General features: G+C 38.6%; 1 protein-coding gene across 4 annotated transcripts in view; it reads left to right on the forward strand.

Annotated features, from left to right (window-relative positions):
* The window catches only part of LOC136881297 (E3 ubiquitin-protein ligase rnf8), a 101,448-nt gene extending 88,808 nt beyond the window's left edge, over positions 1-12,640 (forward strand). For all 4 annotated transcript variants that reach the window (XM_067154097.2, XM_068229122.1, XM_067154095.2 and 1 more), the window contains one exon: positions 9,069-12,640. In XM_067154097.2, the coding sequence (XP_067010198.2) occupies positions 9,069-9,287 (219 nt within the window). In that variant the 3' untranslated portion in view covers positions 9,288-12,640. The remainder of the gene's footprint in view (positions 1-9,068) is intronic.
* Positions 12,641-13,213: the final 573 nt, after the last annotated feature.

The following is a 13,213-nucleotide window of genomic DNA, read 5'->3' on the forward strand; positions in this document are numbered from 1 at the left end:
AATTCTTGTCTGGTGCATCCACGTTGCGGGGGTGGATATCCTTCACATCAGTAGGCCGGTGTGAAGGAGAGCCAAGTTCAGGCAGGGACCCAGTCTCAGAGGGTATAATGTGGAACCCATGCGCAGGGTTACGGTTTAAGACCTTAACAGCATCTTAGGCAGAGAAGGAGACCTTTGGAATGGCGGAGATGGTGGATGAGGCAACCCATCCTCTCTGGGGAAGATTAGAAGGGGAAACCACTGCCTTGTGGAGAAGAGGGATCTTCAGAGGCTAAGGGAGTAAACCCCGGAAGAAAATCCTTAGATGCATTAGGCTTAGCAGGTCAGCAGATGAGTAAATTTGTACTTGCTTTCAACTATAATACAAGCCTCGGATGGAAGTTTAAGAGTGGAAATGGAATTTACAAGTCTCTGGCTACAATTGTACAGTATGATGGTAATCCTGATGTTTGTGCAAGTGTTAGATCAGAGAGCAAAAGCCGATTTGGAACAATACATATTTTAACCATGAATGGGAAGGAAAATGAATTGATTGATCTAATGGAGAGACAAAAACTCGACATCCTGGGATTAAGTGAAGTAAACTGGAAAGGGACAGGAATGAAGAAACTACGAAAGGGGTACACCTTGTACTGGATGGGTAACAGTAAAGAGAAAAGAAATAGAGTGGGATTTGTAGTGAATTAGATTGTTGAACCAATAGCACTGAAGTTGAGTGAATCATAATAATGTACATACATGTAAACAAGGAACTACTGAAAATAGTACAGCTGTATGCTCCACAGACAGGATGTAGCGTGGAAGAAAAAGAAGAGTTCCTCAATGAACTGGGAACACATATTGTTGGAGATGGGATCATGATAACGGGAGATCTGAATGCTCTTGTGGGAACTGATAGAATGGGGTATGAGAATGTTCTGGGCCCACATGGGTATGGCGATAGAAATGAAGATGGAGAGAAACTGTTGGAATGAAGATAAATAGCCATAATATCAGCCGATATAGTTGGGATGGACAGTATGGAACACTCATCGATTTTATAATAACAGACCGAGAATGGGGAAGATACGTCATGAATACGAAGATAATCCCCAGTGAAAGTATGGAAGGTGATCATGTGGAATTAAAACAAGTAAAAATCCCTAAAATTATATTGAAGAAACCAAAGGTTAGGATTTGGGAATTGGAGGAGGAGGATAAAATAATGGCATTCCAAGATTGTATAAAAAGGAAGTTGCCTAACATGGAAATACAAAGTGGAGAAGAAGAGTGGGACAATTTGAGATAGGCATTTGTGGAAGCAGCAATTGAGGCATGCAGGGAAAACAAAAGCAAAGGTTAAGGGAAAAAGCAAAGGTTAAGGGAAAGGAGACACGGTGGTGGACAGACAAAATAAAAATAAAAATAAATAAAATAAAGCAACGAGGTGAAGAAAGAAATGGATAAGGAAAAGCTAAATATGTATCAGAGGGATGAGAATAAGATAGACAGGTTACATGTAGAATACAAAAGATTGAAACTACAAGTAAAGAGGAGTATCAAGGAAGAAAAGTAGAAATGTTGGGGAGAGTTTACCAACAAAATTGAGCAAGGTAGTCGAGGAAATCAGAAACTATTATACAGAGTAATAAAATCATAAAGAATAAATCAAGGAAAAATCAAGGCATTAGAGAGAGAAGATGGATCCATAGTACATGATGAAAAGGGTCTTCAGAAGGTGATGGCAAAGTATTTAAAAAAACTTTATAACGAGGATGACTTGTCGGAGGAAAGAAGGAGATAAGAAAATGGAAATAATAGACGGAGAAAAAAAATAGAATCCGATAACATGGTTGGAACTTGAAAGGGCAGTGAAAACAATGACCAAAGGTAAAGCAAGGGGAAAAGACGAATTCAGTGCTGATATGATTAAGGCAGCAGGAAGCATTGGATTACATTGGCTATACCAAGCCCTCAATGCCATATGAAAGGATGAAAGGATACCTGAAGATTGGCAACAAGGAAGCATTGTACCACTGTTCAAAAAAGGAAATAGGAAGAAATGTGAAAATTATAGAGGTATAACCCTATTATCACATGGCCAAAAATAATGGAGAAATTCATAGACAAAAGACTGAGGGATATGATAGAAACACAGAGGAAGAACAATATGGCTTTAGGCCGAATAGATCAACAATAGATTTCATATTTACAGTGCGAATGATAATGGAAAAAACATCTGGAAAGGAACAAGAAAATCATCTTTGTATTTTTGTATTTGGAAAAAGCTTATGATACAGTTAAGAGAAAACTTGTATGGGAATGCCTACTGAAAAGGAAATGTACCAAAATTATTAATTAACAACATAAAAATGTTGTATCATGAGAGTAAAAGCAGTGTACAAGTGGGTAGTGGTGACTGAAATATTTTATACCCCAAAAAAAAACTCAGGCAAGGAAGTGCACTCGCCATTATTGTTTATTATACTGATGGATGAAATCATAAAACGTGTAAAACAGAGTATCAGTGGTGATGAAGTGAATGCCTTGGTATTTGCAGATGATGTGGTGATTTGAGGAAAGGGAGAAAAGGAAGTACAAAGGAGACTGGACATTGGGAATGAAAATGTGAAGGAGTTTGGAATGGTAATTAGTAAAAGAAAACTGTAGTCATGCACTGTGGAAGAGAGAAAAAGAGAAGCCAAGTGAACATAGACGAGAACGGTTAGAGAATGTGGAACAATTTACATATCTTGATAGCATTATTAATGGAAGTAATGAAATCAATCCTGAAATTAATAACAGACTAAGCATAACGAGTAGAAGAGAAAGTGTGAGCTCTTAAGTTGTTCCCTGTTAGCTAGTATAGGGACTGTGATGAATCGTCCGCTAGGGGCAGCACCGTTGCTATTTGAGGGTTGGTATCTGTAGTTGTAATATGGTAATGTTCGGTAGTGTTGTTCTGTGAAGGCAAAGACTTAATTGTCGTGCATTATTGTTAAGTGAAAGTGAAGAGCGTGTGATTTGGCGATGGTATTCTCTTATGTAGTGTAAATATAGTGCTGAGTGTAAAACACTTATAAAAATACCGTCAAGGAAGAAATGCCTACTTACTTCGTTCCAGGATGTAAGTCTGGCTAAAAAACTACGAAAGGTAAACACTTCTTCAAACCACCTAAAAATGAAGCAGAATTTTCAAAATGGAAAAAGGCGATTCCCAGAAAGGGCAAAAAGCTTTCTGATAAGTGTTATGTGTGTGATTCACATTTTTCTGATGAATTTATTGTTAAAACAGATTCATTTGTAATACAAGGCGAACAGGTAGAAATTCCTAGAGATAGGTGGAAACTGAAAAACTGGCGCTGTCCCTCATATATTCCCTAATTTGCCACAGTATCTCATGAAAGAATTAAACAAACGTAAATCACCCCGTAAAAGCCTCGGAAGACAGAGGAAGGTTCAAGAAACAAATCACACAGAGCAAATTGGTGCCAGAATTATAGGTTTCACCTCAGACGGAAGTCAGTCTAATAAAAAGGTGTGGAAATGTTTAGGAATAAATGGAAAAGAAGAGAAGGTCGTGTGCTCTATTTGTAATCCTTTTGATTCTAGTAGGAGACTTTGGGCCTTTTCAGATGCTGTACATACAATTAAGTGCATCAGAAATAATGTTTACAACAAAAGGCAAGTCTACTACAATAATGAAGTTGTGGACTTTAAATTCTATCGACAAGTTTTTGAAATAGATAATTGCCGTAAATTTGCAGGTTTGAAAGTTTGCCACAAGCTAACGTCTGCACACATATAGACCCCACTTCATTTCAGCGCATGAACCTGAGACTTGCTTTTCAGTTATTTAGTAATTCTGTTGCAAATGGCATAAAGTTCTTTAGACAGATAAACTCGGAGGGATTTGAAGACAGCGAACCGGCAGAAACGTTCACAAGGGAATTAAACATCCTAATAGATGTATTAAATACGTCCACACCAGCAGGACTCTTTATAAAGATTCAATAGGGCATCAAACCTTAATAAAATGGAGAGATAACCTCAGTGGGAAGAATAATACTTTTCCTTCAGAAAGAACTCTTGAATCCCTAAGAGTAACAATTGAGAGCACCATACATGTGTCCGAGTATTTATGGAATAATGGACTCCGATATGTGCTAACAGCCAAATTTAATCAAGATCCACTAGAACAGCACTTTGGTATACTACGCTCATTAAGTTGTGACGACCATCCTTCAACAATAGATTTTCTGAATTTACACACGTTGCAATCTATTTATATCCAAACCAAACTTGCCCTGTTATCGGGTAGTAATTGTGAGCACAGATTTGAACTGACACTGACATAATTCGTCAATCAAATGAGAATACTGGCTAAGAAGAAAGAAGAGACAAATAAGACTGTAGTAGAAAACACACAAGCACAAGCACTAGACTTCACTGAGAACAGGGATGACCTCTTACCGGACTGGGAGAACAATTTAGGTCTAATTAAGAGTGATAGCCACAGTCTTGCAAAGGGGTGTTTGATTTATTATCTAGGAGGATATATAGTACGCAATTTATCCAAGGTCACAAAATGTCATAAATGTGTCAGCCTGCTTCCCGGAAAGCCTACAGAAGAAATACTTGCCGCAGCCCTCACATTTATTAGGGATTATAGCAATAAATACAGCACTGACAGCACTTTCCTCAACCATCCTTCAAGAGCAGTTTATAATGCGTTCGTGTAAGTTGAAAGTGTAGTGGAACAAAAACTCTCCTGTGAACATAGTCTAGGGGGTGATGTATTTTACGAGTGTTTGGACAGTTTGCACAGTATCACTATTAATTCGAAATAATTAGGATGCTGCGATGACCATGTTGCGGACATTATCCCTAAACTTGTGTTACATTATATGAAATGTCGATTTTATTTTGTAACAAGACAGGTGAGGAAGAACCTTAAATCTTCTAAGACCACAAAGTCGACCCGGAAGCTATCTAAACTATCTGACAACTGACTTCTGGAATGGTCAGCAAAAGCATAATATTTTGCATGCATTAATTGTCTTTTATTCGTATGCTGACTTGTAAGCTCAAGCTCAAATACTGCTCGGAGAGCAGCCTAGCGGAGGAACCGATGAACTAGGGAAGTGATCACACTTCTTCCTTCTCCTCGCTATGGACTAAGTAAAGGTACAACATTTTATCATCAAGTCAGAGAGCTTATATGGGATGACAAAGTACCCAAGAGAACAAAATTAACATCATATAAACAGTACTTCATACCAGTTGTAACATACGGACTAGAAACGCTGGTAACTAATAAGAGACAAGAATGTAAGATCCAAGCAGTAGAAATGAAATTTTTAACAACATCGGTTAAAAAGACAAGAAGAGATAGAATCTAAAATATTAAAATCAGAGAAGAGCTACGTATATAGCTGTTGTTACAGAACATACAGAAAGCAAGACTGAGATGGTTCGGACATGTAAAAAGAATGGGAGAGGAACAGGTAGCAAGAAGGTAATTGGAAAAAGAAGTTAAGGGAAAGAGACCAGTTGGAAGCCGAGAAGAAGGTGGATGGATCAGATTTGGATGGACAATGGAGAAGCTGGATTGGATGTGGTGGAATTAATGGAGCAGGAAAAGTGGATGGACAGAAAGAAGTGGAGGAGGCTTGTTAACCACACCCGGGTGACTGGAGTGAAACATTGATGATATAAGCAAGGGAACAAGAAGAATTACAACAACTATCGAGGTATCTCATTGATTTGTATACCAGGCTAAGCATTCACTGGCATCTTGGAAGGGAGGGTGCGATCAGTCGTTCAGAGGAAGTTGGATGAAAACCAGTGTGGTTTCAGAACACAGAGGGACTGTCAGGATCAGATTTTCAGTATGTGCCAGGTAATTGAAAAATGCTACGAGAGGAATAGGCAGTTGTGTTAATGTTTCGTAGATCTAGAGAAAGCATATGACAGGGTACCGAGGGAAAATATATTCGCCTTACTGGGGGATGAGATTAAGGGTAGATTATTAAAATCAATCAAAGGCATTTATGTTGACAGTTGGGTTGCAGTGAGAATTCATGGTAGAATGAGTTCTTGGTTCAGGGTACTTACAGGGGTTAGACAAGGCTTTAATCTTTCACCTTTTGTTTCGTAGTTTTCATGGATTATCTGCTGAAAGGTATAAAGTGGCAGGGAGGGATTCTGTTTGGTGGAAATGTTGTTAGCAGTTTAGCCTATGGTGAAGACTTGGTCTTAATGGCAGATCATGCCGAAAGCCTGCAGTCTAATATTTTGGAACTTGAAAATAGGTGCAATGAGTATGGTATGAAAATTAGCCTTTGGAAGGCTAAACTGATGTCAGTAGGTAAGAAATTGAACAGAATTGAATGCCATATTGGTGATACAAACCTGGAACTCAAGTATTTAGGTTGTGTGTTCTCCCAGGATGGTAATATAGTAAGTGAGATTGAATCAAGGTGCAGTAAAGCTAATGCAGTGAGCTCGCAGTTGCGATCAACAGTATTCTTGAAGACGGAAGTGAGCTCCCGGACGAAACTATCTTTACATCGGTCTGTTTTCAGACCAACTTTGCTTTACGGGAGCAAAAGCTGGGTGGACTCAGGATATCTTATTCATAAGTTAGAAGTAACAGACATGAAAGTAGTGAGAATGATTGCTGGTACAAACAGGTGGGAACAATGGCAGGAGGGTACTCGGAATGAGGAAATAAAGGCTAAGTTACGAACGAACTCAAGGGATGAAGCTGTACGCATAAACTGGCTTCGGTGATGGGGTCATGTGAGGCGAATGGAGGAGGATAGGTTACCTAGGAGAATAATGGACTCTGTTATGGAGGGTAAGAGGAGTAGAGGTAGACCAAGACGACGATGGTTAGACTCAGTTACTAACGATTTAAAGATAAGAGGTATAGAACTAAATGGGACCACAGCACTAGTTGCAAATAGAGGATTGTGGCTTTGTTTAGTAAATTCACAGAGGCTTGCAGACTGAACACTTAGAGGCATAATGGTCTATAATGATGATGTATGTAATAAATTTAGGAAAATGGTATAATGTAAATAACAAAAATTAATTATGATGAAAATAGTATATTGACAGTTGTATGTATTTGTAATTAACCAGATCTGCGGGGGTTGTCATCCTTTCGGGAGTCATGGACAGAGCCAGGCCATTGCAAGTGGCCTGTACATTAATGCTAGGGACGCCTTTTGTGCAAATGTACTCAATCCCATGAACATGTGGCTCCGACAGCATAAGCTAAAACTTAGCCTGTGCTTCCTGCATCTAAGCAACATTTGTTAATCTGCTGTCATTTCTATATATGTCAGAACCTGCGAAAATGTTTTTGACTCAGTGCTCCGAGATGTCTTCACCAACTCCACTCTGAAACCCAGGGTCACCAAGATAACGCAAGAGGATTCGAATTTTTTCCTCATTTGTTAGTGCATGACATCTTGTTTGTTTGTTTGTTTGTTTGTTTGTTTGTTTGTTTGTTTGTTTGTTTGTTTGTTTGTTTGTTTGTTTGTTTGTTTGTTTGTTTGGAGTGCCAAAGGAAATGCTCCCCCAACCATTCAGCATGCTTCTTACTAGACCTATATAAGACTTTGTAATCAAGTTGAGACGATTCTCTGCGAAGTTTATATAATTTTGTTTTCGATTAACTACCGCAATAAACTCCGCTATGCTATTGAACTTGACTCTTATCATTCGGAGTCGCCTACTGAATTAGCTCAAGGAAACATGAGCAGGCGCTTACCGGAAAGAGTGCCTGCTCTAAATTTGCGAGTAAAGAGTGCGTGACAATGTTTAAATTTGGGTAAAAGTTCCACCTTTTTAGTACAATATGTATTGTACAGGATTGATGTTTTCAACATATTTTATTTAAGGTACCGGTTTCAACACCTGTACATGGTGTCATCATCAGCCTAAAATTGTGACCAAGCAAAGGAACATACTAATTTGTCTTTACAGTGTCCACAAGTGACACAACACATGATACAGAATTACATACTAAAGTTAAAATAATGTGAAATATGTGGCACTTGTTTTCTTTACAACGCGTTATAACGTAATAGTCTTATATGGTTTTTGTGCTATTGAGATCACTTGTGATGGAACCGAGATGTGATTAAATATATGTTAAAAGTCTGATGTACAACTTAAAATCTTGATGAACATGTTAAAATCATGTTCTTCTAGTGAATGTTAGGAAGAACAATTGTTGTTATTAAGCAGGTTCTTCTAATTCTAGGTATAACCGGCACATTATGAGATGGTGGGCCTTAGTTATTCTGTTATTCCCAGTCCAATAGGGATTGCAAAGCCTAAAAGGAAAAAGAAGCCTGTTTAGATGGATGCAAATTTAAGATGGAGCAAGACAAACGTGTAACCTATGTAGTAAGTTATGTGTAGGGTTTACCTTGTGCAGCGTGCCTTGCAGCTTGTCGTGTTGAGAGGAGGGGTGAACTGGAGCGTGTGTGTTAGCACAAACTGGTCGGATGTGTTGGGGAAGGTGTTTTTAACTTTAGAGAGTGCGTACTCATTTTTATTCATACCACCCAGTATGTAATAAACAGTATTGACTGGCTGATTGAATTTCAGCTTTTATTTGAAATTAAGGACTGGGAGGTGATGATGCAAGTGTGTAACTTGGAAACAGTTCTCTAAACTGAAAATATTGAAAATATTGAGCTCGATTAGTAGGTGGTAGTAGTATTATTATTATTATTATTATTATTATTATTATTATTACATGTGAGGTTATATTATGATACTTCTGCTGTGTGTTTATTAATACGACTTTATTTAATGTAAGAACACCTGCTTAATAGTATATAATATATTATTACCTGTAAATATGACGTAATGTTGTGTTGGTAGCAAATGTGATCTTGTCAGGTGTTCCGTAGTTGAGTTGAGTTCTTTTGATGTGCAACTATTAATGTGTATATAAAACAGTTGACACCATCTCGTGTGTGGCAACTTCTGTGGTTCTAGTGATATGGTTGTTTTGTAACTCAATAAATGCATGAGATTTATAATATTTTATAATTTTTTTCTAGCCTATGACACTGAACTGCTCTCACAGTTTCTGTGAGTTTTGCATCAAGCAGTGGAGGGTGCACAGCTCGAACTGCCCGCAGTGTCGGCAGACGATCACCAGTCAGACGAGAGCGAGAGCTATCGAGAATTTTATCGAAAGGATGATCTCTAATTTGACTGAAGATTTGAAAGAACGGAGGAACGATTTGATCAAAGCAAGGCTGATTAGTGCCAACTAAGAACTTTAAAATATACAAATATATTACGGATCCTTGTGATATGTATCTTACTTTAATTCTTCATGGTAGTTGTTACGAAATATTACACCAGGCTGACTTGCAGCTCGGGACAACTACTGTACGTGGTAACTTTGAAAATACGTCAGATAATATAGTTTATTGCATGTAACTCTTACCCACCATTTACTTTGAAGCTTGTCTTGAACAGAGGAGCACTTATGTGAGCATTTATAAATTTTTTGTCTGTTTTTAACCTCCTCTTTCAGTGCTTTTATTGCTTGTATATTTATATGTTAATTTTATTTCTCCAAGTCTTTTGAGTAGCTTTGGAGCTTTTAGCGCTCTTGAAGTTGACTTATTATAAATCTGAAGTACATCAGGAATGATAATTTACCAAGGAATATTTTTGGTGTAGAAAATCGCTACACAGGCCACTATCCTTTCATGACGCTTGGTTAAGTACAGACTGCCAATATGCCAGCTTCATATCAATGAATGTATGCCCTTGCTATGCTCCGCTAACCATCCATATCTGCTAACCGTTGAAAACAAAAATTTGAGATATTGTGTACACATTGTTTTTCTCCCACCATGTGATGCAGAAATCTCACACCGGTGAACAGTTCAAAATATGAACCTTCTTCGACTCGGTAATAGTGTACATGGAAACAGATTTGAAAATTGTTTCAGGAGAAAAGAGAATCACGCTGCAATAAAACACTCCAATGATAAGCAGTACAGTAAATTAAACCAAGTCTTGCACGAAAAGCAGCAGACTCTATCACATGAACAACACTGACACTACTTCTCTTTCATCAAAACTGCATTAACAACTCATCAGAAAAGTGCAAGTATTCAAGCCTCACTCAATAACAATCGTGACTACATGATGCAATGTAAGGTTGGAAAAGAACGCCAGACTTGAGCTTCAGGGTATTCAGTGAGAACAGGACTTTCGGGCCACACGACAGCTAATAAGATATGCACATTCAGTGCTCATAGCTGCGAATAACAGAGGGACCTACAGTTAGTGAAGTGCATCCTGAAGAGCGGGAGTTTCAGTATATACTTTAAGGTCGGCATTGACTTGTAAGTGGGAGAAACAACCAATAGATCAGGAAGTCTGGAAGCAGTGTTAAAGACCGGGAGTCTCGTGCCTAAAGCGGGTATGACCACGGTATCTAGTCTTGGAGAAATGAAATTAAAATTTTCGACTGTTTTATTTTTAGTTTATCATTTTAAAATGCATTATACATTTGACATTCATACAGTAACTTATTACATTAAACTGGGTAAAATTGGAAAATAGTGATACCTTAAATGGGAAGGTTCAATTTGGGACCTACTTTCAACAGCATTGTTTCAGCTGCTCCAGTGATGTGCCAGCTACTGTCAAGGACATGATTGGTGATTTTCGTGCTTAAACATGGACCTGCTGCGGCACTGTGTACAGCCACTCAGTTTAGTAATGTTTGTAGATCTTGTTTCAAGGACGACAATGTCGCTTGCATATCGCATATTTTTATTGTGACTTCATTAACAATGAAACCATTCCAGTGCTTCCGAAAATACCCTTTCAGAGTAGATATTGTAAAAATGAAACGGGTCCAACACTTCGAAAACTGAGGATATTGACCAAAGAAAGACAAGCACCACAAAGAGCGTGAAAATGAGACTCCCTAGGCCTCGCAAACCTAATGCCGTCCGGAACAAGAGTTGCCCAAGGGAGGTCGGATAGGGTGAAAGTGAGGAGCCTGGCACAAGCAAGTGAAAGAATCCCAGGACACTGCTAAGGGCCCCATGGTCGCCAACTCATGCTCCAAGTTTAAGAGCCCCTGGGGCTTCTTTTAGTCGCCTCTTACAACAGGCAGGGAATACCGTGCCCACAGGTGGATTTTATCTTTGAGCCAAATTAGGAACTCAGGTCCCTGCTGTCAAAAAGCATGTACCATCAGTGCCATCTAGTGAATACAGAAAGTCAAGTGAATGTTTTATTCCTGTATGTCAATGCTGGCACTCAATGTATTCAAGTTTCATGATCATTGGATTGGTAGAACTTCCGCGAATGTTAATGTAGAAACCATAACTTTGAGGGTTGTCAGGGTAGAATTACTGTGGGTCACATGAGCTTTACACGCATGACATTCAATGTAAAACATATTTACTGACAATCTCGTTGAAGGTTAGCAACATGTGACCATGTACACTTACCAACCAATATCATCTGAATTCGAGGACTGCGTGGCGTTATAAATGATGGCTAAAAGTCTTGAGATCTGTTTAAAAATAAAAATGATTAATTGTAAATCACACCATTGGTAGCTGTATTATTATCCATTCCTTCAAAAATAAATTATATATTTTTCTTAACATATATAATAGATTTTATAGGTATTATAGTATAGTATAGAGGTTAATCAGCCAGATGCACTGAGAGAAGATTCAAAAGTATTTTTTTAAGACTTGTTTCTTTGTGATTAATGTACATACTACAAGAGGAGACCAAAAACAAATATATAACATTTTTTTGATGAAAAATACTTGTATCTCGATGTCTAAACCTGGCAGGTGTTAAGTTTAAATTGGGTGGTACAAACAGAAGCAGAGCGAGCAGTAATGCTGAGGAAAGATGGCGCGTGTGGTAGCATTGGCTGAAAGATGTGCCATGCCATTAGAGATAAAACGTCCTGCTCAGAAGGTCAGACTTCATCATTGCAATGCTCGCCCCTCCCATTGCAGCTTCTGTTCATTCAACAATTGAGGAGGAGGTACTTGGTCATCCACCATACAGTCCAGACCTTCCACCATCTGACTCCTCCTATTTGGGCCACCGAAGAAATTACTTTGATGTCAACATTTTGGTTCCGATGAAAAAGTGCACAGGTGGCAATACTTCCAGGGAAAGCAGTTATTGGAACGAGGCACACATTGTCTTGCAAGACATGGCTTGTTTGTTGAAAAATAGGTGAAATATTTTAGTTGTTTTGCACATGTTTTTCCTACTCATGAAATATTTTGTACTAAATATATTGTTCATTACTTTTTGTTTTGCCCATGTACTTTTGTAGAGATACTGAAAACCAAATAAAATATGCTCTACATCTCCAATTTCTAGTTATGGAAGATTGCAATGCTCTTACCGAACGGTGAGTTGTGAGCCAGTAGTTAACATTGTACATTCATCCACATCAGTTGTGTGTTCTAATGTTTCTATCCTGCTCTGAAACTTGATACTTCTTTCTGTTGCCATTGTTACTTTTGTACGCTTGTGCTGGAAGAAGGCATTAACACGGCAGGTTTAATTTGTAATGTCGATGACCTTCATCAGACTGATTAAAAGGAAAAGCTACAAACTCTTGTTGAATTGTTACATTACTGTACGTCCTGTGTATTGTGTCTTCCTAATCAGTGGATTAATATAAAATATTCATTAATCCACATCCTCACTTGTCCAACTGGCTACGAGTGCTAAACTGTGACAATCAATCAGGAACGCCATGAAGATGTGCATGCTTCGCTGGTCACTTGCCCTCTTCCAAATGCAACCATCCATATAATCATGAGTGTTGCTCTGATTATCAACAAAATGTATGAAGCCCGCGCTAGATGGTACTGTTATGTGTTACGGTCTGCAAAGATACGAGTACTTCACCTCACCTCATCAGAAATCGACCTTACAGTCGGCCTGAGAAACACTTGGCTGGATTGGATATTTTTTTTTAAAAAGCCACACGCTCCAATCATCTACATCTACATTCTGATGATGCACTGGAAAGAGCCAGGTGGAGATCGTGCACTAACACGGGACAAGCGATAGGTGACACATTTCACCCTAGCTCCCGCTGTCGATCAAGGGTAGTGTCGGTTCCTGGATCATAAAATCGCGGGTTTAAACCTAACGCAGGTACTCCGATTTTTGAAGGGCG

This window comes from Anabrus simplex, chromosome 9 (genome assembly GCF_040414725.1).
Source record: "Anabrus simplex isolate iqAnaSimp1 chromosome 9, ASM4041472v1, whole genome shotgun sequence".
NCBI lineage: Eukaryota > Metazoa > Arthropoda > Insecta > Orthoptera > Tettigoniidae > Anabrus > Anabrus simplex.